Source organism: Amia ocellicauda, chromosome 21, assembly GCF_036373705.1.
Source record: "Amia ocellicauda isolate fAmiCal2 chromosome 21, fAmiCal2.hap1, whole genome shotgun sequence".
NCBI lineage: Eukaryota > Metazoa > Chordata > Actinopteri > Amiiformes > Amiidae > Amia > Amia ocellicauda.
In genome coordinates, this window is record NC_089870.1 from 7,853,362 (window position 1) to 7,879,788 (window position 26,427).

Genomic DNA, 26,427 nt, shown 5'->3' on the forward strand with positions numbered 1-26,427 from the left:
TTGCGAGCTTTACCACTTTTTCCTGACTCCCTGAAGATATCCCTTTGTATCACTCTCATAATCTGATTTCCCGACATGATCTTTTTTATTTTTTCTACCTTCAGGGTAGTGAACTACGAGACTGGCGGAGCTGGCGCACGAGCGCGGTCACTGTGGAGGCTTGAACCACTGCGAATCAGGTAAATATACAGCATATGAAGCAGCTCCAAGTCAATGCAGTGGAACAGACCTTTTCTGGAAAATTTTGGAGGTGGTGACTTTTCCTCAGAGACTGAGACTATCACAGTCAATTTGTTCCACTGGAGTTTGCAGTTTGGAGATTAGATTTTAGCAGTCGAGAGTTTGGTTCAAGAAGTGTTCTCTGATTTAAAAGTAGAACTGTGAATGGAGTCTTATTCTCACAGTGGAAGAAACAGAATATTTCCTTTATTCGATGTGCTGAGTAGACATACTGTAGCCCTCTGAGCTTGTGAAAAAATTAATTGGGAAGGGTAGGTATGTTTTGCTGTAGTATACAGCCCTTGAAACAGGAGATGGGTTGATAATAACAGGATATTTCCCCTTTGCAGCTGGAGTGGGAGTCACATTCGCTGGGGTCAGCCCTTTCGCCTTCGACACCTCACGACCGGACACTACCTGGCCTTGACAGAAGACCGTGGCCTCGTGCTTCAAGATCGAGAGAAGTCAGACACGAAGTCCACTGCCTTCTGTTTTAGAGTGTCAAAGGTAAGCTCAAATATCAGAACCAAGGCATGTCATGCTGAAAATGTTTCTGGACGACAACAAAATATATATTTTGATGAATTATCACAAGTTGTGAACCTTTAAAAAATTATATTTATATATAACCGTATAACAAATCCGCCCATGTATGGGTGGTGTATTTTAACAGTGCGAGACAGAATAACAACAAAAAAATCCAGAAAAACGCATTTCAAAAAAGTTATAAATTGATTTGCATGTTAATGAGGGAAATAAGTATTTGATCCCCTATCAATCAGCAAGATTTCTGGCTCCCAGGTGTCTTTTATATAGGTAACGAGCTGAGATTAGGAGCACTGTCTTAAAGGGACTGCTCCTAATCTCAGCTCGTTACCTGTATAAAAGACACCTGTCCACAGAAGCAATCAATCAATCAGATTCCAAACTCTCCACCATGGCCAAGACCAAAGAGCTGTCCAAGGATGTCAGGGACAAGATTGCAGACCTACACAAGGCTGGAATGGGTTACAAGACCATCGCCAAGCAGATTGGTGAGAAGGTGACAACAGTTGGTGCGATTATTCGCAAATGGAAGAAACACAAAATAACAGTCAGTCTCCCTCGTTCTGGGGCTCCATGCAAGATCTCACCTCGTGGAGTTTCAATGATCATGAGAACGGTGAGGAATCAGCCCAGAACTACACGGGAGGATCTTGTTAATGATCTCAAGGCAGCTGGGACCATAGTCACCAAGAAAACAATTGGTTACACACTACGCCATGAAGGACTGAAATCCTGCAGCGCCCGCAAGGCCCCCCTGCTCAAGAAAGCACATGTACAGGCCCGTCTGAAGTTTGTCAATGAACATCTGAATGATTCAGAGGAGAACTGGGTGAAAGTGCTGTGGTCAGATGAGCCCAAAATCGAGCTCTTTGGCACCAACTCAACTCGCCGTGTTTGGAGGAGGAGGAATGACCCCAAGAACACCATCCCCACCGTCAAACATGGAGGTGGAAACATTATGCTTTGGGGGTGTTTTTCTGCTAAGGGGACAGGACAACTGCACCGCATCAAAGGGACGATGGACGGGGCCATGTACCGTCAAATCTTGGGTGAGAACCTCCTTCCCTCAGCCAGGGCATTGAAAATGGGTCGTGGATGGGTATTCCAGCATGACAATGACCCAAAACACACAGCCAAGGCAACAAAGGAGTGGCTCAAGAAGAAGCACATTAAGGTCCTGGAGTGGCCTAGCCAGTCTCCAGACCTTAATCCCATAGGAAATCTGTGGAGGGAGCTGAAGGTTCGAGTTGCCAAACGTCAGCCTTGAAACCTTAATGACTTGGAGAGGATCTGCAAAGAGGAGTGGGACAAAATCCCTCCTGAGATGTGTGCAAACCTGGTGGCCAACTACAAGAAACGTCTGACCTCTGTGATTTTCAACAAGGGTTTTGCCACCAAGTACTAAGTCGAAGGGGTCAAATACTTATTTCCCTCATTTACATGCAAATGTGTTTTTCTTGATTTTTTTGCTGTTATTCTGTCTCTCACTGTTAAAATACACCTACCATTAAAATTATAGACTGATCATGTCTTTGTCAGTGGGCAAACGTACAAAATCAGCAGGGGATCAAATACTTTTTTCCCTCACTGTATATTTTTTAGATTGGTGTTAAAATGAATCAATCTTTACACTAAATATTTTTTGTATAATTGCATAATCAGAATGATATTCTTTTTTAAATATAATTTCTCTTAATAAACATAGACATTCTTGTTCCAGCACATAAACGCAACTCTGTAGACATTCAGTGGATCGAATGTGCCCATTTAATTCTTATAGGAAATACATTTTTTAGGTGTTTCCCATCTGTACAGGCAGTAAGGCACTCATGTTATAGCGAAATCAATATAGGAATTTAAAAATTAAACACACTGGAAGAAAAGAAAACACATTGCTGCATCATGTTATTTATTCAAAGTATTTACTTTTGCAGCTGGGCCTACTAATCAAGGTAATTAGGATTGTTCCCAATAATGGTGCTTACAAGTGTGGTGCATGTCACCAGTAATACAGTGAGCTATATTCATTCGCCCTCTCTTTTTCTCTTCTCCTCTCTTTCTAACTTCCTTTGCACTTTTGCCTTATAATTAGGAGTCACTTTTCAGAAAACGGTCACCAGTTTTGCTGTCCTTGCTTAACCTGAACTCGGTTCATCAGCAGAATTTAAATTGCTTCCTCTGAGGACCCACAACACCTGCTGTTTTACATAATTAAGAGTGTGATTTGAATAAAACTGCTTCATCCTGCCTGTTCTGGACAGTAATCAACACCAGCCTGATTTCCTGGTGGTTACCTTTACCAACTCCGTGTTTAATCTAACGACATCCCAATGTGCTTCCTCTTCAGGAAAAGCTGGAATCCAGCCCAAAGCGTGATATTGAAGGCATGGGGGTGGCTGAAATTAAGTATGGAGATTCAATTTGCTTCGTCATGCATGTAGCCAGTGGACTGTGGCTGTCCTACCAAGCGCCTGACGGGAAATCTGCTCGGCTTGGGCCTCTTAAAAGAAGGGTAAGGACAAGTGTTACAATTTCACATGTGATGCTGTATATTCTACAAATATAAGACTAAAATGGCAACCCCCCCTTTTCTGTATTTAGGTATTCATACTGTAACCTTCTTCCCCCGTGTCCTCATTTGATATTTTTTGGATGTTGGTTTGTTTTAGATCTTGAGATCTGTTTTTTATGTTTAAGAAATACTAGCAGGGAATGTGAACCCGTACTGCAATATGCTATCAACTTTGATTAGCATCTCACGTCATCCTTCGTCCTTCTGTAGTCTGGGAAGGTTATGCATTAAAAAGTTGATTAGCCTGAATACTAAGAAAGGAAAGCAGCAGGACTTCATTACCATGAACCAACACAGCGTAGTGCATACATTGCACTTTGTCTACTATAGCAGTGTGAAGAGGGGAAGTGGCTATATGAGTTAATACAGCGACGTGCTGAATCAGCAGCTTGCATGCACTTTCCCGTAATGAAATTGTGGATTGTTAATTACAAAGAAACACCTTTGTGTAATAATAGTTCATGACATTAAAAGGAAACTGGTTTCAATATGGAGACACATAATGTAACATAACATCATATAATGTAACCTAAAATTACAGTAAATAGTCCTTTCTGTTAAAATATTAAAAATATATATATTGCAGAAAATATGAGAGAGAAGATTATAAAACAAACATTGCAACAAGAAAATATGAGAGAGAGAAAATATGATGGTAAATAAGATATCAATATAATATCAATATAAATTTATTTTCCATTGGAGCCATGATGGTGGATTTCAATTCACATTGCCCTGAAAGAGACCCCAACATGATGCGATTTAGATGTTTTTTCCACACTTCTCTTGAGTTAAGGTCCTGTGAGCCAATAGTGAGGATATGCCTTCTCTTTAAGCTGCCCAGCAGATGATTTGTAGCAGGTGTCCAGAATTTGTACTGGTCTGCAAATAGGGAGGGGAGGAGGGGATTTCAAGGCAATAATTTGGAAGACGTGATAATGAGTAAAGCTGTGTCTGGGTTATTTTAGAAAGTGGGATGGTGATTGTGATTCACCAGCTCATCACTGTATTAGGTATGCTGTTATTTTTGGGAAAGGTTCCAATAGCAATTGTTTCACCTCCTCACACCGATCTTTAAAAGTCTCCAGAGTAATTTATCATAATTAAATAGCATTGCTTTCATTAATTTAGCTTGAGGACTGTGTTCGTGAGCCTTAAATACTAAATACAATCAATGTCTTGCCCTATTTCATTAACTGCCTCGAACATAATTTCTCTGTTTACTATACTGTCCATCTTCGTGAAGAAACATGCCTAAAGCTAGTCATTTTCCTTTACTTTAAATCACATGGATGCATTTAATATCTTCATGTATATGTGCATAGGACTTAATTTAATGTCTTCTGTAAAGATGGACATATTCAATTATTTCCAGATAATGATCCCTAGATAGGATGGACAATATGTACCTTTTATAAATGGGAATCATCAAAAAAGATAATTTTCATTCGCTCTTAGTTATTATATGCTTAGGGCTCTGTTTTGATTGATGGCACAGTGATAACACATAATCACACAAAACACAATTACCTTTCATGTGGTAGGAAATGTGATGCACAAGTAACAAAAAGATTGTGCACCCTGGGATTATAGTTACCGTCATCACTTTTTTTGTAAACCACATAAATGTTGAGCAACAAATGTGAGCTATCTTCTATAATCATGGCCCAATTGAACTAGTAAAGTAGAGTACTGTTTCGTTGTTGCACAAACCATTACTCTTAGACCCGTATTATTTAAAGTCACGTTTCAGGAATTTCAAGAGGAATTCTGTTCATGTGTTCAGATAGTGAAGACCACTTTCTTTTTTATGTGAACAGTGGCAACCTGTCAATCAAGGGGGATATTTTTCCCTGGAGGTCTTGTGGTCCACTCTGAGTCTGTATTGTAACAAGGTTGTGTCACCAGAACCAAAGGAGTGTGACTGATGTTGGCGTTTACCAAATGTATCCAAATGGGAATTGGTCTAAACAATGTGAATTTCACCAGAACTGTGACGATATCATTTCAAGGAATTATTAGTATTCTTTTTCATTTTTATCTTCCAGGCTATACTTCACCAAGAAGGGCACATGGACGATGGCCTGATCTTACAGCGCTGCCAGCACGAGGAATCCAGAGCGGCTCGCATCATCCGCAATACATCCAAGCTTTTCAGTCAGTTTATCAGGTGAGAAAAGACAGTGAAAAGGGCTTATTCTGCCTAACAAAGCCAATACTTTTTAATATTTCTCAATACAAGTTGTGTGTGTGTTTTCATTTCATTATACTATATATAGTATAATATGGATTTTTGCAATGCTGTATTGCAACATGGATGCTGTTTTCTGGAAATAATCAATAACACTAATTCAGGTCTGTAAGGACACGTTTACATTTTTAAATATTGAAACCTGGAAGCCATGTTGTTCTGCAGTAATGTTGATTTTTCCAAAAGATTTAGAGAGCAGTAATATACTCTGTACAATAAACGTCAGGCAAGAACACCTATTGCATTCCATTGTGTGTGTTGCATAGAGGATTCAGTGACTTAATACATGAGATAAGGGAGTCAGACATACACCAATTACTATAAATTGTGCACAAAGCAATTGAGCTAGTGCATAAAGGAAACATAATCTGCTAAACTGAAGTGACCATGGAAAACACATTGTTACATCATTTGAATATGGACTGTGATCATCTCCTATTTTGAATTGCACATCTAAGCAGCTGTGACCAGCTGTGATACTTTGACTTAAAAAAAAATCTCAAATATTGAACACATTTTCAAATCACATATCAAGAATGGAAACGGCTACATTGATGGAGTGACATTTTCAAGTATGGATACAGTGTAGCACTATGTTATGTTTCTGCACTGTTAATTTTGGGCATTAAGCTATTTTTAGCCACTTTTCAGTGGCACGTATCCCTCCGTAATGAAGATATATTGGAGGCACTCCATGTATGTATGGGTCATGCTGACGTAGTCATGAAGCTCTTATGAACTGTTCAGCCACTGAGTCATAAACATTGTCTGGGTGTCCTTTAACATAAATTTGGACCAAACAATCAAAATGGCAGGTTGTTACTCAGGCATAAGATTAATAAGGTTGTGTTTGCATTGCTGTTTTTTATTATTCTTTTTATTGATGATTTATATTGGGAATTATTGTAAATGGTGTTTTGTTTAAGAGATTCTGACAGTTCAACTTGTATATATTTAATATTTAGATAAAGATATTACTATTTAATTTTTAGATAAGGTCATTTCTTCGGGGGTTGCTGGTAGAGATTTGATTTGTAAATTGAGAAATAAGCTTTAGTATCTTTCAGATTATTAATGGCACAAGAAAGCTTTGACTTTTTCCACAATGGACTCTCACTGACATGATTGTTGCCTGTCTCAGAGACCTGGACAGTCTGAGTGGAAAGAACAGAACATCTGTGGCCCTGCCTATTGAGGAGGTCCTGCAGACCCTGAATGACCTCATCACCTATTTCCAGCCTCCGGAGGAAGAGTTGGAGCACGAGGAGAAACAGAACAAGCTGCGCTCCCTGAAGAAACGTCAAAATCTGTTCAAAGAAGAGGTCAGTCAGGATAATAATTTGGGACAACAAAGCATTTACTTTAATTGTGGATCAAAGTGGTCAATTTAATCTACTTGAACTGTGCCAGGATATTATTTGATCCTTTTTCATTCTTACTGGCCAATTGCAATGGTTTCTATAAAGTGCATTGGGTGTTGAAGCCAATCCCAGAGTTGCTAAAGATATTAAAACAAAACAAAAACATGCTCTAATGCTTAAGATCATCACCATGATTCTTCAGTTTATGATTATATACAATAGACCAAGATGTGCTTTGTTATTTACATGCTTTAGCTCTGGTTTATTTTTTCAACAATTATTCAAATTATATGTAGACACCCTTTTATTTAAAGTGAATCACAACTGTGACAATGAGTTTTCCACCTTATATTCATATATATATATATATATATATATATATATATATATACCTAAAATAATTCAGGTATATTAATTGATAAGATCAAATTGTTTGTGTGTATATGTACATATATGAAAATGAAGACAATGTTTATGTACACTTTAACAAAACAATCGTATTTAAAATGAGAATGTAGATGTTTGTTGCAATGAGAGAATCCCCCCACCCCTACAAAAAGTAGTGCTGGTGCTATTCCTATGTTTGTTTGTTTTTATAAATTGCTGATTGTAGGGTTTCATAAGGAGACCGTAATTGATCAAATACCTTGCTGTTAGAAATGCTGCTCAGGTTTGGAAATATTGATCAATGCTGGAGCTGAACTAAATGAAAAACACTTTATGATGTATTCATTATATGGCATACTGCATTCTCACTCTGTATGTTTACCTTTAGAAAATGTATTCAGCATCTTCAGCGTTGTGTGTGTTAATCAACTGTATGAATTCTTCAGAGGAATGTCTCCTACATTTTTCAAAATCTGATAAATGCATTAAATCTCCAAAGTCCAACAAAACATCATCAAATGATTAATATCATTGGGACCAGGCATCTCTCTCTCCTTTCTTGCCATTTATATTTGTCGTAGGTGGCAGTAAAAAAACTATAATTTTAAAAGAAAAATAATAACTTTCTTTCATGAAATTTATTTAATTAGCTTTTTTAATCAAATTTCTTGCTGTGTATTTCAAATGTTTTCCAATTCTACCTTTTTGCTGCTTTCAGCTCTTAGAAAACTTAGAAAAGTATGCAATAAAAGTTTCATATTTTTTATTGTAGGGGATGCTGAATTTGGTTTTAAACTGCATCGACCGCCTCAACGTCTATAACAGCGCTGCCCACTTTGGAGAGTATGCAGGAGAGGAGGCTGGGAGTGCTTGGAAAGATATATTGAACCTGCTCTATGAACTACTTGGTAGGAACTATGGCCCTTTCCATTGATATTTTTGTGTTTGTGCTACTCTGTCCTGACCTGGTATTCCTGTGTAAACTAATACTAGGCCTCCATCAAGCCAAACTGCACACAGATGTCTAATTTTTGACTGTGGGATAAGACTGAAGTAGGCTGAGAACCACTTATGAGGTTCTACAGAGGGAAAGCTTGCTATTTTTCCTTGTTTCTTGTTATCACTGGTCTTACCTCTGCAAAGATGTGACCAGTGACAGCAGGAGGACAGCACATTTAATGTGTATTTTGAGGAGTTCTGACATAATCACCCCAAGGCTTTTATCCAGTAAATGCTTTCACTTGAAGAAACCAGTTCTATTTGCCATATGTTTTGCATCTGCCATGAAATGAAGTTTATCATACTCTTCCTTCAAGGACGGTAAAGTTGTTGTAAACAGGCTGGGAATACGATAAATACATGTATTAGACCATTATGAGACATCTGGTCAAACTGCAACACTGTATTTCTAAACACCTTTCAGAATTTGTACGGGATTTTTTTTATTCACACTTTGAACATTCTGTTTCTTATTTGAATGATTGCTGTCCTTTGCTATACAGATAAGGATATCTTTACAAGCAGGTCTCCCTTGATGTCTTGCATTACTGTGCAATTCACATTTCAGTTTTAATTCCCGTCACATCTCTGGTATAATACATGCTATAATATATTTAAAGCACATCTTCAGCCTAATGAGATTTGGGTGACCCTGTCATTTTTGCTGGAATTTCTTTTGCCTTTCAATATTCCACCCTCCCTATAGATGAAATGGTAATTATTATGTATAAAGAACTAAAGCATGAGATCCTCCTTTTCCAAAGCCAATAGATTGTGCAATAAAATTGTATATTCCAAAGCATTTTGTAAACTACTGCACCAGCAATGCACACTTGGCATTTTCACTGACTGCATCCTAAATCACTAAGCCCAGTATATTGTATGGTTTGCACCTTACTTTAACTTTACAATGTAGGTAAAAATACATATTTTTCCAAATTGGTACCCAGAAGGGGAGCAGCACTTTATTTAACACATCTCATGACTAATGTTCTGACAGAACCTGGGTGAGAACAGTACAGAGTGTCCTGAGAACATGTGTCATCAGATTAGCTACCCCTTTTCACACTGTTTATTGGAACAGACCCAGCCAATATTTGGTACCAACTGGAATACAGACCTGACTCGCACTTATCTTGTCCAGTCCTGTAGGGGTCCAGTTTTCCACAGGAGTCAATGCTATGTGCCAAGTTAATTACATCCTGATGAGTTGTACCCAACTCAGTCACAGCACCTTTTGCGCCAGCTCTAAGCTGTCAATTGGCTTTCCCTGCCACTGTGAGCAAGTAGCTGAAGTCTGGAGTCAAACCTTTGATTGTCAGGTGTTATCTCCCAGATGGACTTGAGAGAGAAGCAGCCGCCTTCACACATAATTAATTATGTTTTTCAAATTGCATACCAAAAGCAAGCACATGCATTTTATACAAGCATCTTGAAATGATTTTATATAATTTAAGTCCTCATTTGTTTTTCTCTTAAGAAATTTAGAAAAATGTAGGAAATTAAGTCTGAATAGTTAATTATTATTGAACAAGTGTGTGAAAATACTGTAACACATATGATTATGAAGATATGCATAATTATGAGATTCTGGAAAGTATAAAAAAACATTCTCTAAGCTTTTGGAAACTGATGGAAATGTAGAAGTGCTTAGCATAGTGTGTTTTTTCCCCATACAAATCTGTGACTTTAGAGAAAACAGTCATTTATGACTTACTAATTTTCTGCTGGCTTCTTCCAGCTGCCCTGATCCGTGGAAACCGAAATAACTGCACTCAGTTCTCCAATAACCTGGACTGGCTTGTCAGCAAACTGGACAGACTGGAGTCCTCATCAGGTAATCAGATCTGTTCAGTGGGGTGAATGAAACACTTTTGCCCTCAGGTGTCATACATTTGGGGATTTTATGTTTTCTGTGTATAGCCAATAACTCTCCTATGAATGAGTGTTAAGGGGTTAAATCTGTGTTGATTAAGGGCAGGTAACTGTGTCATTAGTGGTTGTCGCCGTGCCAGTAAATGTCGTGTGGGTTTCCGCTGCAGAGCATCTTCATTCTGCCCCAATTATCCCCTGTTGTCAATCCTGGACTTCTGCCAAATATGAAGGCCAAATCATTCCTCATCATCTTGAATTTTTATGGTCTTGTTCCCTGGCTCAAAATTGAGACCACTAAACTCATTTCATCTGAGAGCTGCAGTGAATGTTAACCCAGTTTCATAGTGGAGTTCTTACCTTTGTCGGCCTTTTTCTCTATTCTTCGAATACTCCAGTATTGATGGTCAGTGTCCATTGTTCAATGTAAGATGGATATGCATTTTTGAAAGATGTTGTATTCAAACACACAAAAGTGTTTGTTGTGTAAAAATGTTAAAACCTTTCTTCATTACGGTTTCAATTCGTATTTCTTCAATCACTAACACATTTTTATCTCTTTAGGAATACTTGAAGTTCTTCACTGCATTCTGATTGAAAGCCCAGAAGCCCTGAACATCATACAAAAAGGACATATCAAGTCAATCATCTCCTTGCTGGATAAACACGGACGCAATCAAAAGGTATGAGGGAATTCTCATGAATGCACTAGTTGTATTTTTGCAAAATACCTCTTTAAAGGAAGCTGGCATCTTCTTTGTCCCTTTCAAGGTTTCAAGTATTTAATTATAATAGCATTCCTTAAGTGTGAGTGGATGGAAGTTATCTGAAATGTATAAAAGTATATTTTTCTAGTTTTCTATGTTCAAGCTGATGCTGTCAGACTTGCATGTTCTTCATTGTTCAATATATTTTGTATGTAGAATGTATTTGTATAGGGATATGCTCATGTTAAGATGGTCGTTACCAGAAGTGATGCATCCACCTGAAGTGAACTTTTAATAGTGAGATTGTGTCCTTAAAATGCAGTGTTGTGCAGTCACAAATTAAAGTTGGAGGATTCTCTGTGAATATTGTGAAGCAGGACTGTGATATTAATCATTTTCTCCTGGCCAGATGCCCTTGACTGGTGCTATTTTTCAAGTCCCTTAATTTCTTTGCCTTGTAGAGGGGGAAGTGCTGGGCTGTTCATATAGATCTGTACTTTATTGGATGTGCTTTGGATATGTATCTTAAAGTAATGAAATACGAGGTACAAGTAAGAGCAACATGAAAGAAAGGCAATACATTGTAACATTGTGTAACACTTTTGCCATGCAGGATTAGAATTAATGTAATTGGTTTCATATCACTTCCTCATCTCAGACAGTCTTTCATATTATACAATTTCACTGATTCCTCTCTTAATTGGCAACAAATGCTTTGAAGAAGTCATGTGATTAGAAGGCTACAAATCTTACACAGTGGGCAGAAATTTCTAATATTGAGTTGTCGTACATGGATTACAAGGTCCTCTCTTTCTCTGACTGTTTTAGATTTTAGATGTGCTGTGCTCCCTGTGTGTCTGCAATGGAGTGGCTGTGAGAGCCAACCAGAACCTCATCAGCGACCATCTGCTTCCCAGAAGAGACCTTCTCCTCCAAACCCGCTTAGTTAATGATGTCCAAAGGTAATAAGCTTCACAACTGCACTCAGCTACTGTTAAGCATGTTTAGATTGTTTTCGTCGCACTATCTGTGTTTTAATTAGGTGCGAAAGTTTGAATCATAAATATAATCCGTTTATTAAAGTATTTTTTTAATTATTAACTGAAAACACTAACACTTCATTCTTAAGCTGTAGGAAATAACTGTGTATCGGTTATTACATTTTTCAGTCCTGAGATCTGGTATTGAATCTCTAAAATTAACACATTATTGAGTTGATCTGTATTGCTATGATTTTGCTTTATTGCTTTTATTTTCTGTACAGTATGAGGCCAAATATTTTCCTGGGAGTCAGTGAGGGTTCTGCCCAGTACAAGAAGTGGTATTACGAGCTGATGATTGACCAGGTGGACCACTTTGTGACCTGTGAGCCTTCTCACTTGCGTGTCGGTTGGGCCACCACGAAGGGGTATGCCCCCTACCCAGGAGGCGGAGAGGGCTGGGGTGGCAACGGTGTGGGGGATGACCTGTACTCTTACGGCTTTGATGGGCTTCACCTGTGGTCAGGTGAGTGAGAATTACTCATATTGTTACTCCGATTATAGATATTAATGACTATTTTTTTGTCATGGAATTGTGTGTTTGTAATGTTTTCGAATGCATTTTTTGTTAAATATTTGAAAAGCCCACAGTTCAGAGGTCTCACACTGCATTTCAGTAAACTCTAAATCTGACATTTGGCCAAACGAACAAAAAGCAAAAGCCTTCGTGTTTCCCAAAGGGCGCATTCCCCGAGCTGTGGCCTCGATCAATCAGCATCTGCTGACCTCAGATGATGTGGTCAGTTGCTGTCTGGACCTGGGTGTCCCCAGCATCTCGTTCAGGATCAACGGGCAGCCGGTGCAGGGCATGTTTGAGAACTTCAACACCGACGGTCTCTTCTTCCCAGTGGTCAGCTTCTCGGCTGGAGTCAAGTAAGTGGTCAGAGAAGCAGGGTGGCAGTGTTTCAGCGGTGAAGCAAACAGAAGAACCACACTTAGAGTAATAAACTAATATTATTTAAGATAAAATAATAATCACCAGTGCATTTGCAGTTACATTCCTCTACACTTGCCCTGCAACCTTCCAGATGCCTACCACATTCTCTTCTGATTGTTCCCATTACCCCCGGCTTCCACTTTCCCCCACTGTCTCTATCTCAGGCCATCTAGCTGGCCATGATCTTTTCCTCCCTATCAATTCTGTCCATTTTCCCCTGGTGGGTGTTCAGGTTGTGCAACCCCGCTGGCCACTTGGCTACTATGCTGTCTTTAGCTTGCATTTTACCCCTCCTGCAATGGTCCAGGGGGCCACTGCAGTCTCTGTGATTCTGCTAGTGCAGTATTTCAGCTGAATTCCTTGTTTATCTCCATTGCACAGCACACTATTATCCAATCGCTTTTGCCATCTGAAACATAGTGAAATAAATCATTGCTTCAGTTGTTTCTTTTCTGTCAACTACAGTGCTTTCTTGTCTGATGTGGATTATCCATGTTCCACATTACAGGGACAATCAACTGGGCTCAGAGCCACATCCTCTGAGTTCCTATCCTGAATCCCAGAACATTACAATTTTAAAATGACAAGCATCTCATTGGGGATTCAGTAGATGTGTAGCTCCTCTCCGCTACATACAATTACCATTATTATTATTTTATTAGTATTGATTTAGTTTCTGGGGGAACAGTCCAGTTTTCTTAATCAAGGGTATGTGCCACCAAACAATCATCTTGAAAACATCTCTGCTTATAGTACTAGAAGAACAGATATAGTAATACAGAAAGACAGTGATGCTCAAAAGATCTATTCCATGTGATTCCCATCAGGATGCTACTCATTCTCTCTAATGCTTGAGCAGATCACATATAGGGCAGTCTTGATTGAGTACAGTTTAAATTATGTTACAACAAGACTTGTGTACTGCAACTTGAGCAACAGAACACATATTTAATTAATGAAACGCTTTGGAATGCAGTGAGCGGTTATAGGCACGCCTCATTGCGCAATAGCATCATTTTCGCTGGCCTGTGTTACTCGCTTTACAGCTGCATCATCTGCACCAACATTACAAACACGTATGTGCTTTTGTCTACACATTTAAGAATAATAGACATAAATATTTCAATAGGGATTAATTACATATTTTTTCATTCACATTTGAAATGAAATTCAAATTGGAGAAGGTTGAATCGAATTGCCAAAATTCTTACTGCAGATTTAAGAAATAACATAAGAAAATTTACAAACGATAGGAGGCCATTCGACCCATCGTGCTCGTTTGGTGTCCATTAATAACTAAGTGATCCAAGGATACTAGCCAATCTATTTTTAAATGTTCCCAAATTTTCAGCTTCAACCACATCGCTGGGGAGTTTGTTCCAGATTGTGACAACTCTCTGTGTGAAGAAGTGTCTCCTGTTTTCCACCTTGAATGCCTTGAATCCCAATTTCCATTTGTGTCCTCGGGTGCGTGTGTCCCTGCTGATCTGGAAAAGCTCCTCTGGTTTGATGGGGTCGATGGCTTTCATGATTTTGAAGACTTGAATCAAGTCCCCACGTATTCTCCTCTGTTTCAGGGTGAAAAGGTTCAGTTCCCTCAGTCTCTCACTAGGACATTCCCTTCAGACCTGTGGCAGGATTAAATAAAAAATGTTCGCGCGCAGAAGCATTAGCGCATGTCTGGGAATGGAAATCGTGCTGCTAAACTATCGTGGTATTAAATCACTTGATTTGCGCCGCAGAACGACCTTCTTACAGCTCCTTTCTCCTTTCACAACGCGAGAGAATAAAATACAACTTTCACACAGCCGCTACTAGAAAACTACATCACACTGTACTCAGTCGCACTTTCATGTTTAGTTAGATGCTACTCTCTTCTAGTTTTTAATGTAAATCCCATGATGTACAGTTGTGTAGTTTGCTATTAGCGGATGGATAAATTGTATATAATCCCGCCCAACAATACAGTGGGAATGGTAAAATTTTTGCTGTATTAAATCAAGAAAACACCCTTAAAATGCTCTCGCAGCTCCTCTAGTTTTAGACACTTTGGAGTTGTCTAAAGCCTCTTGCGGTTGAGGCACATTGGAAAGAAAGCACGGTTTGGCACAGGTTTGCGCAGGCGCTGCTCCGGGTTTATTCACAGCCTCCGCCGCTCTGTGTATTCATTGGAAATAACTGCTCATTGCTACAGTAACTACAATACAGGTGTACAGTGCGGGTCACAAATTACATCCACACAAACGAAATGTTGTCTATTATTTGTGCACAGAGAGAAAATACACCTATCAGCCATAACATTATGACCTCCTGCCTAATATTGTGTAGGTCCCCCTTTTGCCACCAAAACAGCCCTGACCCGTCGAGGCATGGACTCCACTAGACCTCTGAAGGTGTGCTGTGGTATCTGGCACCAAGACGTTAGCAGCAGATCCTTTAAGTCCTGTAAGTCAAGGCCAAGTCATCACCTTGAACTCGTGATTCATCAGACCAGGCCACCTTCTTCCATTGCTCCGTGGTCCAGTTCTGATGCTCACGTGCCCATTGTAGGCGCTTTCGGCAGTGGACAGGGGTCAGCATGGGCACCGTGACTGGTCTGCGGCTACGCAGCCCCATACGCAACAAACTGCCATGCACTGTGTGTTCTGACACCTTTCTATCAGAACCAGCATTAACTTTTTCAGCAATTTGAGCTACAGTAGCTCGTGTGTTGGATTGGACCACACGGGCCAGCCTTCGCTCCCCACGTGTGTCAATGAGCCTTGGCCGCCCATGACCCTGTCGCCGGTTCACCGCTTTTCCTTCCTTGGACCACTTTTGATAGGTACTGACCACTGCAGACCGGGAACACCCCACAAGAGCTGCAGTTCTGGAGATGCTCTGACCCAGTCGTCTAGCCATCACAATTTGGCCCTTGTCAAAGTTGCTCAGATCCTTACGCTTGCCAAACACATCAACTTTGAGGACAAAATGTTCACTTGCTGCCTAATATATCCCACCCACTGACAGGTGCCATGATAACGAGATTATCAGTGATTATTCACTTCACCTGTCAGTGGTCATAATGTTATGGCTGATCAGTGTATGTTGTTATTGAATGTCATTTTATATTTTGTTCAGTTGTGTCAGTGTTTCGATAGTTTTTTACGTATTTTTTCATGACTTGTTTAATTCACTCATTCGTTAATTCTGCCGTTGCTTTGTTCGCTGTTCTGAAAACTATTTGATGTCTTAAAAATGGTTTCCTTCTTAACACATCTTTCGTGGGAGTAGTGCCTACTATTGAGTAAATATGAATCCTCACTCATACTCACTACAACGTTCTGTATATTCAGCCTATATTATATAGGGGGGGGTTTCCATTTAAGTCTCCTTTCTTACAGTGTATCTGTACCGTAGAAGCACATGCAGTAATGCACCACCGCAGATTGAAAGTGTATCTAATGTGTATCTAATGTAAGCATTTTGTAATTGAAGTTTGGACATATCAGGTTTTCAATAATTGATGCATCTCTCTCTATATGGACTGAGCGCAACTTTTAAGAGACGAACACTGCATCGAGTGACACTACTGTCAAAGCGGCTGTAGTGTAAACATACAGTATAATTGCATTTATTCATATTTACACAAATAGGTAAAGCATGGAGACGTCTGGATGATATTTATGGAATATGTACAGGCATATATGGTTGCAAGCCAGTGCATCCAGTGCATGAGGTTTGTGCACTGTACATTGGTGGATTAAATAAATAAATACATACATAAATAATCTGTTAAATGCAAACTTGCACGATGTAGTGGATACATTTAGGATTGGAAACAAATATAATCTTAGAAAAATAATCTGAACAGACAATCTTCTAGGGGGTGGTCAACTTTTGCCTTTATCCCAGGCACATTATACGAAGGGGAAGTGATAACTATACATGTTACATTCACACACACACACACACACGGACATATTACAATGGTGTACTTTAAAGAGTATTTATGTATGGAAATGCAATTTAGACAATAGTACATGTGTAAATATATCTGTGTAAAACAATCATATATTTAACATGTATGTGTAAACATTGAACACTGGTTTCTTTATTACATATTTTGTCAGTGTGCACAGTGCACACATTCTTTGGAGAGATATGGCGAGTGCGCAGGTGCGCTGCACCGCAGGGTCTACTGTCAGTACTGGACATTGAGACACCGAGCGTAATGTTTTTACTTATTGCTTTTTACAGTAGATGGCATTGAGTAATATTAAAATTATGTACTTTGTACTGATGTACACATCACTGTTCATTTTCAAGTGATAATAAAAATTGTAATATGCGTTTATATCAACATCGTGTCCAGCAGTGGCGTGTTTAGGGGGGAGGCATGGTGCCATGGCAAATTTGATTAAAAAAAAAAAAAAAAGGCGTACGGAGCTCCCTGAGTGGGACTCAGACCCGCAGCTCAGGCACTCAGAGCTCCGATACTGTGACACCCGCCAGGCTAATCAGGCAGATATGTTGAAGTGGGCAGCTTAACACTGTACTTATTAATTTGGAAGGTTATGTCACTTGTAATGTGCTATGTTCAGTGAGCTAAAACTACTTAAAATATGTTTGCGCTCCACTATGATAGAAGAAAGTGTTTAAGGGCAGCACACATGTACATAAGGACTAACACTGATGTCTGCTGATGTTATTGATGAATTCAGGCCTCACAACAGGAGACTTGCATTCACACAGACCCTCCCACATAGCGGCGGAAACAGCTGATTTCCAATGAACAGTTGCGACTTATTTGTAGTTGCTAGTTTCTCCCAATGATAAATGTAACCACTATGAGTTTTGTAGCCAGTGCGTCACAGTTTGTTTTTAATCTGCACCACTACACATATCCCAGCTAACATACAATGTTGCCACAACGTTGTATCAACGTAATTTAAGTGGACGCTAAATAAAATATTTACATTGATCTGTTATTCACCCAACCATTGATCCACCCGGTAATAGAAAACGCCTAGGGCGTCTGCCAATAATAATAATAATAATAATAATGACACACAGCTTTCATCAATGGCGGCTTCGGTTTTTAATTTATATTTTTTCTTCTACTCATATTTGTAACCACTATGAAGTACAGGCTTGTAGTCTTGTGACAGCGGGGAGATTAATGCTGTGGATTTACAGCATGGAGTGTCAGATTGTTGTGTTTATCTGCTTTATTAACCCATCACTGCTTCTCGCAGGAACGTCCAGCTCTTCCACCTCCAGTTTCTCTTCAGTTTCAGACACTGTGATTGGCTCGTGGTGCCTCTTGCGCTGCCCGCCCATCCCAGAAGCCACGTCCTCAGAACAGGGTCCTCCCTGCTTGCAGGTCCTAATATTTTAGATTTAATTGAGCGAGGAGCTGAGCTGCGAGATTCCCTCCTGCGACTGTTCCGCAACTTTTTGCGTTCGCACTTTGTGAACATTTTTGATTTAATCCTGCCCCTGGAATAAGTCTGGTTGCTCTCCTCTGAACTGCCTCTAGAGCAGTGATATCTTTCTTGAATTGTGGAGCCCAGAACTGTACACAGTATCCAGATGAGCTCTAACTAAGTGCATTGTACAGTCTGAACATACTGCCCTTTTTTAAATTCTGCACTTTTGACAATATACCCTAATATCCTGTTTGCCTTTTTTATTGCTTCCCCAAAAATGGTTTGGATGGAGAAAGTGAGGAGTCCATGTAGACTCCTAGGTCTTTCTAATGCGTTACTTCATCTAGTTCTATTCCTCCCATAGTGTAATTATAGTGGAATTTTTTGTTACCTGCATGTAATACCTTGCACTTGTCCACATTGAATTTCATCTGCCAGGTGTTGAAGTATTTAATACTATATTTGTAAAGTCTGTTGAACAATATATTAATTTATTTCTTGTTAAGTCTTAGCTCAGTCTACAAGTCTACAAGCTTAAACAGATGCATTTTATGCATTTCTTTTGAGATCTATGGTGAAAATGCATCTGGGGAGACCACTGATGTGGAAAATTGCAATCACGTAGTCGGATTTTCATTTAGAGAGGGGCTTATGGAAAAGCAGATCCTCGGTTTTAGTTCTAACTCAGCCTTCTGGGACCATTTTTTCCTGAATATTTCCAGCCGCAAAATGATGGCAACCTGCTAGGTGGGTCTCTCCATCATGTCAGAATAAGTGAATGAGTATTACAGAAATGTGTCTCTGGAAAAGACTGCAGGGAAGTGATGAATGAGAGGACCTTCTGAAGGGAACTGTATTAATATTTACATAGAATTAATGTCTTCGTGTTTCCCCAATGCCTGGCAGAGCATGGCGGTGATGTTGATTTGTTTCCGCAAATACTTCCTTCTAATCAACTTGGAGTGTGATCGGAAGCTGTTCTTCAATTAATTATTGTCATTATGGGAAATAAGCTACTAGTATAAGTGGTAACATCAGAACATCACACTAGCAACAATTAAATCATTAACTAACAGGAATATATATATATATATATATTATACAGTATGTATACCACATAGTAAAGTATATCACTGGCCATCGATTTACAGTGGGGGAAAAAAGTATTTGATCCCCTGCTGATTTTGTATGTTTGCCCACTGACAAAGAAATGATCAGTCTATAATTTTAATGGTAGGTGTATTTTAACAGTGAGAGACAGAATAACAGCAAAAAAATCCAGAAAAATGCATTTAAAAAAAGGTATACATTGATTTGCATGTTAATGAGGGAAATAAGTATTTGACCCCTTCGACTTAGTACTTGGTGGCAAAACCCTTGTTAGCAATCACAGAGGTCAGACATTTCTTTTAGTTGGCCACCAAGGTTTGCACACATCTCAGGAGGGATTTTGTCCCACTCCTCTTTGCAGATCCTCTCCAAGTCATTAAGGTTTCGAGGCTGACGTTTGGCAACTCGAACCTTCAGCTCCCTCCACAGATTTTCTATGGGATTAAGGTCTGGAGACTGGCTAGGCCACTCCAGGACCTTAATTTGCTTCTTCTTGAGCCACTCCTTTGTTGCCTTGGCTGTGTGTTTGGGGTCATTGTCATGCTGGAATACCATCCACGACCCATTTTCAATGCCCTGGCTGGGGGAAGGAGGTACTCACCCAAGATTTGATGGTACATGGCCCCGTCCATCGTCTCTTTGATGCGGTGCAGTTGTCCTGTCCCCTTAGCAGAAAAACACCCCCAAAGCATAATGTTTACACCTCCATGTTTGACGGTGGGGATGGTGTTCTTGGGGTCATTCCTCCTCCTCCAAACACGGCGAGTTGAGTTGATGCCAAAGAGCTCGATTTTGGTCTCATCTGACCACAACACTTTCACCCAGTTCTCCTCTGAATCATTCAGATGTTCATTGGCAAACTTCAGACGGGCCTGTACATGTGCTTTCTTGAACAGGGGGGCCTTGCGGGCGCTGCAGGATTTCAGTGCTTCACGGCATAGTGTGTTACCAATTGTTTTTTTGGTGACTATGGTCCCAGCTGCCTTGAGATCATTAACAAGATCCTCCCGTGTAGTTCTGGGCTGATTCCTCACCGTTCTCATGATCATTGAAACTCCACGAGGTGAGATCTTGCATGGAGCCCCAGACCGAGGGAGACTGACAGTTATTTTGTGTTTCTTCCATTTGCGAATAATCGCACCAACTGTTGTCACCTTCTCACCAAGCTGCTTGGCGATGGTCTTGTAGCCCATTCCAGCCTTGTGTAGGTCTACAATCTTGTCCCTGACATCCTTGGACAGCTCTTTGGTCTTGGTCATGGTGGAGAGTTTGGAATCTGATTGATTGATTGCTTCTGTGGACAGGTGTCTTTTATACAGGTAATGAGCTGAGATTAGGAGCAGTCCCTTTAAGAGAGTGCTCCTAATCTCAGCTCGTTACCTATATAAAAGACACCTGGGAGCCAGAAATCTTGTTGATTGATAGGGGATCAAATACTTATTTCCCTCATTAACATGCAAATCAATGTATAACTTTTTTGAAATGCGTTTTTCTGGATTTTTTTGCTGTTATTCTGTCTCTCACTGTTAAAATATACCTACCATTAAAATTATATACTGATCATTTCTTTGTCAGTGGGCAAACGTACAAAATCAGCAGGGGATCAAATACTTTTTTCCCTCACTGTATCTAAAGGATTTAAAACATTCATAGCTGCATCCTGTTAGTTTAAATTGATTGGGACTATTATTATTATTATTATCATATTTTAACATTCATTGAGGTTTTTTACTGTCATAATGCATGCTCCCTCGTATTCCACTGAAATGTCAAAATCTCAGCTGAGAAAACTTCCAAATGACCTTCATACCAATAAAGGTTTTAAACATAGACAGTCACAGTTGCAGTTATGAAAGATCCAACTCACAAATTGGAAAAAAACACTTGAGGGAACAGATTACTCATCATTGTGTATCAATGGTAAGTGAGATGAGTCACCTAATTGTGTCCTAATCATACTGAATTATTAATGGGAAATAGAGATTGCTTTCTGTGATCACTAGCAATTATAGGGAAGTACATGATTTACTTCAAGATAGGATCTTTGTTTTTATTGTTTGTTTTGTTTATAATTGGTAATATTTTTATATTTCATATCAATTTTGAATGATGAATGAATACCTAGCCTGAGCCCTGGAGGAATTCAATGTGATATTCCTGCACGATATCCAGGCAAATTGCACAATTCACACTGCATTAGGAACCTCAGCTAGAGAGGAGATATTTCACTGGCCAACTGATGAACCTGTGACCGACTGGACTGCACCCAATCATGCCTGATGGCTTTCAGATGAATATGGATATGAACATTTTGTAGATAGTTTTTGACGTTTGTGAAGTCGTATGGTCATTTCTTCAATATATGATAGACAATGACATTATACTCATCCTTATATACTGATCCTGAAAAAGTTTATATCACGGTCTCATGAAACAAACACACATACATTTCCCAACTATCAAGAGCATATAAAAGGACAAATAAGGTGATGAAACTATCTATAGAGTCCTGGCAGATCCTCAGGCTTCTGAAATAGCCATTGAAAAATGCATGGTACCAAAATAACAACGTGCAGTGCTTATTAATATTTGATCGTATCGGTTTTTTTACGTACGTCACTAGATCTCCATTTAGTGCTATTTTTGCCCAGACTCATAAGACATAGTGTTAAATTAAGTGTCTTTTTGCCATTTTCAGATTGAACTTTGCCTTCACTAATGCATTCTGGCTTTTCTTAAGAAATGCCTGGCCTTCCATGAGATACTTGTCAACTTGCAGGAAATGTGCATCGTAAGGGAGAGAAGATTAAGTTAATTTTGGGGAGGATTTGCTGTAGGGATATATATAAATTCCTCCTCCCTGTTTTCTTGAGAAAACAATGGCTTCATGATTGAACTGATATTTGCAGAGAAATTGAATGAATTTTTTCTGTGCTACCACTGGGTCTTAAAATAGTGTCTGTTTAGTATTAATTTGTCACAGTTGTATTATTCAGCAATGTAGACTACTATTAACCTAAGAATTTATCATACAAATATTTAGGTGTAGGTCTAAGAGGAGAATTTTACAACCTAGTGGCTTTTAGATTGTTTCAAGACCTATTTTCCCATGAGAATTAAAAAACGCAAGACATATAAATCAGTTGTATTGTATTGTTATAATAAATGAATATTGGAAATTCATATTAATTACATTAGAATGTACTGCAGATATCTGTGCTTTTATGAAAAGAAGAGCAAATAAACATTTTTTTTTTATTGCCTCTTGCTTTGAAATAAAATACCACCCATTACAGTTAAGCAGGATACTATTGAATTTTCCACTTAAAATCATTTTCAGTAAACTGAAGCAATATTTGTACAATATTTCACTACTTTTTATAGGTATAATAGCCATATATGGGCATTGTAAATGATTGAAGCAAATAAAAACATCAAGAATGTTATCCTAATCCATAGATGACCCAAAGGGAGCATTAAACAAGTTTGAAGAAGATAAGTCTCTTTGGTATTAATGCTCTAATATCATGAAGATGTTTTTTGAGAGCGAAGTACTACTAAACCACTACCATAACATTTGAAATTAATAGTAAAGTATACACCTCTATTCTCTGATACTACTCAGTGAGGACACAAAATAATGTAATTGAGTTTCTTATCAGCATTCTGTGCTTTCTGCATTGTTCAAGTTTTGTTCCAATTAAATAGAATGAAACGTGCTGTTTTACAATGATGTTCAAGAGCTAAGACTTGACATGTTTGAGTGGGGAACGTTATCACAGCACTTTTGGCCATTGTAAATTAGTCCATTTAAATGTATGTTTCTTCAGGGTGCGTTTTCTGCTGGGTGGTCGCCATGGAGACTTCAAGTTCCTGCCGCCCTCTGGCTACGCCCCGTGCTATGAAGCCCTGCTGCCCAAAGAGAAGATGCGAGTGGAGCCAGTGAAGGAATACAAGCGTGATTATGAAGGTGTGCGGGATTTACTGGGTACCACGCAGTTCCTCTCCCAAGCATCCTTTATCCCCATACCTGTAGAGACTGGCCAGGTAAGCATGAGAAAAGAGTGAGTGTCTCTCCCTGCATTGGTCTTGGAAACATCCCTTTGCCTTTTCCAGAATGCATATTTACTAGCAGGCATGAAGGTAATCATGTATTTGAAGTGCTCTTTTAATTGGGCTTGACTGTCAAATGGAGGTGGGTTGGATTTCACAGGATTCAGTATGTGAAATGGAAACTCAATGAGGAATAACAAAGGCAATGGGATATTTAAAATGCAGACAAATACAATGCAGCTGGTATTCTTATGAAGAGCCCTTTTTATTAATATGCCTCATATGTATGAACATGCCGATGACGTTGCAGTATCTGTCTGTGTTTGGAATACAAAACTCTTTGTTGTGCAGATGAAGTCATTATTTCCCGGCATGCACCATGTTTGTTTTTGTTTTTGAGATGTGTAATTACTGATACAGTATTGTGATTCATCAGCTTTTATTGTCATTTCCTTATTTCTGATTCTGTTGTATGCAATTACACCTGATTCGCTTTCTTTTTTTGTTTTGCGCCAGTTGCTCGTTTAAGAAAAATTATTACTTTGTTTTTCTCAAGGTATTAGATTACTGTTTGAATATTGAATGAGTCCATAAAACTACACTTTTATGTATTTTCCAGATTGTCATGCCTCCACACCTCGAAAAAGTACGAGACAAATTAGCAGAAAACATCCATGAGTTGTGGGGTATGAACAAGATCGAACTCGGCTGGTCTTATGGCAAGGTACATTTCTTTGGATGTGTTTATTTTAAATTGTTTAACTGCAGCAAACTATGAGCAAGGCTCAATTTTTCCAGTAACCAGTGCAGACAAGAACAGTACTTGGAAATGTTATCAAATAGAGCAGGTAACCAAATATCACATGGTCTCAACTACCTGCTTAATCAGCGAAATAATACTGTGGTCGTTGTATCTCACTGTGAGAAATGACAGACGTTTCATGGTTATTAAACCTTTTCTGTGTTCAGATTACAATATTTTACCTTATTATATCAGAATCCAAAGGTATGGAAAAGGGGGCAATAAACCCTGAGTACATCATGATGCCCAAAAAAAACAATGGGCTGCACACATGTCTAATGATTAAAATTGTGTAATGTAACCTGCATGTATTTTAATCTAACATGATACAGTATTAAGTCACCACTCGAGCCCAAATTGCTTGAAGATCATTGTGCTTTCTCTTTTATAATTTGCGGTTCAAATAAAATACCAGAGGGTAAGTGAAATTACCACTTTGATTCTGTTCTCCATTGCCATTCTGACCATGCATTCTTAGATTTCACTTTTATTTGCTTGTGTCATATTCTGATTAATTCTGCCATAAATGTATCATGCAAATCAAAAAATTAAAGGGTGAAAAAAAAAAAGCTTGGTGAATGTTTATATTGGAAAATAAATTAGAAATACTGAAGAATTAAGAGTAAATGAAGAGAAAAGTGCACCTAAATACAATTAAAATAATACATTAATCGGGAAGACATTTAAAACTCCCATACTGAGGACAAAACAAGGACTTTAGAAGTCTGGCTAGCATGGTATGCTTACTCCCTGAGCTGCAGCACTGATGAAACAAGCTCCAAATCACCGACAAACTAAGTTATTAAAGGGTTTTCCACCTCCCTTTCTCAGGCCACTGACCAGATGTAAAATGCTTGTAGGGCACTGCTATTAGCAGGCTCTTTGTCTTCCAGGAGCTTCCTAGACTTATGCAATGCAGCTGAGATATGTGACTTTGCACATCAATCCTCCTTGGTCATTCCTTCCTCTTCAATGAAGCTGACCTTCCTGACTCAGGACAAGCATTACCGTTCATTAAAAACAAATGTGGACCACCTGCTGCCGCAAATTGGATTTTTTCCAAAGGGACCTGATTTAGTCAAAGTGACTGTCTTTCACTCAAGGTCACACAGCATGACTTGTTTGAGTAAACGGATAAGTTCAAATCCGTGATTTGTGTCATGCTGTGCTCTTCGCTTTTGCATCCTATTCTCGGGATCATCAATATGTTCGGAGAGATTTCTATGCCTTATACCATTTAATTTTTTGATGTGTGTATTTCAAACTCAATGCCCATTACAAAGTAGGCTACATTTTACTAACAGTTCAAATAATATCATAGGCAAGTGGTGACGTGTTCCAGTAAATGCAGTGTCTTCTATAGAGTCACTGAAAGCTGAACATTAAATAATTTAATTAAACGTTTTGCATGTCGGTAATTTCTGGAAATGCTGCAAGTGGATTACATAGTAATTTTAAGTCTCCCAGAAAAAAATGTAAATCTCTTGAAAAGCAGAGCACCAGGCTTAAGTTTTTTCAGGTTTCGATGGACAATACTTGAGCGTATGCCTCTTGTTTCTTCAGGAATAGTTGTACAGTCAAAGTAACAAATTAAGTGCTCTCAGACTCATTTAGTGGTACACAAAATCCAGAGAATAATATATTAGATATGAACATAGTAATACACATTTCCAAAAGAGCTGCCTGCTATTCATTTAATTCCTATAAATAGTTTTAGATTTTTTGGTCAGTTTTAATCTTTAGCTTTAGGGCTAGACCAAATCAGTACAAATCTGTACCCTATTGTGCTTTAATTTATTGTTTGAAGCCACTTTATACTATTTATAAATCAAAACACGATAGGTTATAACTCCATACTTTGAATTTTGATTTGGTCTAGCTCTTAAATTGGTTTGAAAAATTTTCACTATGTGAATACTAGTTTAGATTAGCATACTTAACAAAATATATATATATCCTCAGATTTATTCCATATTTTACATTTATTCATATGAAGCCAACATTTTATTTTCAAGTTTTTAAGCATTATAATAGTTTATTCTCTTCAAGACACTTGATACAAGTATCTGTCTCCTTCTATAAAGATTTTAAAGGTTAATACGTTTATTTAATACTTAAAGTGATTTTTTAAAAATTTTCAAAGGTTTAGAAAAACACGAA

The 26,427-nt window shown here is 38.7% G+C and overlaps 1 protein-coding gene across 3 annotated transcripts in view; it reads left to right on the forward strand.

Annotated features, from left to right (window-relative positions):
- Positions 1 to 26,427, forward strand: part of LOC136717167 (ryanodine receptor 3) — a 146,951-nt gene that overhangs the window by 45,694 nt on the left and 74,830 nt on the right. For all 3 annotated transcript variants that reach the window (XM_066694653.1, XM_066694654.1, XM_066694655.1), the window contains exons 9-21: positions 105 to 179; positions 570 to 726; positions 3,113 to 3,277; positions 5,386 to 5,507; positions 6,730 to 6,910; positions 8,109 to 8,244; positions 10,077 to 10,172; positions 10,772 to 10,890; positions 11,743 to 11,876; positions 12,179 to 12,420; positions 12,635 to 12,827; positions 23,243 to 23,459; positions 24,085 to 24,189. In XM_066694653.1, the coding sequence (XP_066550750.1) occupies positions 105 to 179; positions 570 to 726; positions 3,113 to 3,277; positions 5,386 to 5,507; positions 6,730 to 6,910; positions 8,109 to 8,244; positions 10,077 to 10,172; positions 10,772 to 10,890; positions 11,743 to 11,876; positions 12,179 to 12,420; positions 12,635 to 12,827; positions 23,243 to 23,459; positions 24,085 to 24,189 (1,942 nt within the window). The remainder of the gene's footprint in view (positions 1 to 104; positions 180 to 569; positions 727 to 3,112; positions 3,278 to 5,385; positions 5,508 to 6,729; positions 6,911 to 8,108; positions 8,245 to 10,076; positions 10,173 to 10,771; positions 10,891 to 11,742; positions 11,877 to 12,178; positions 12,421 to 12,634; positions 12,828 to 23,242; positions 23,460 to 24,084; positions 24,190 to 26,427) is intronic.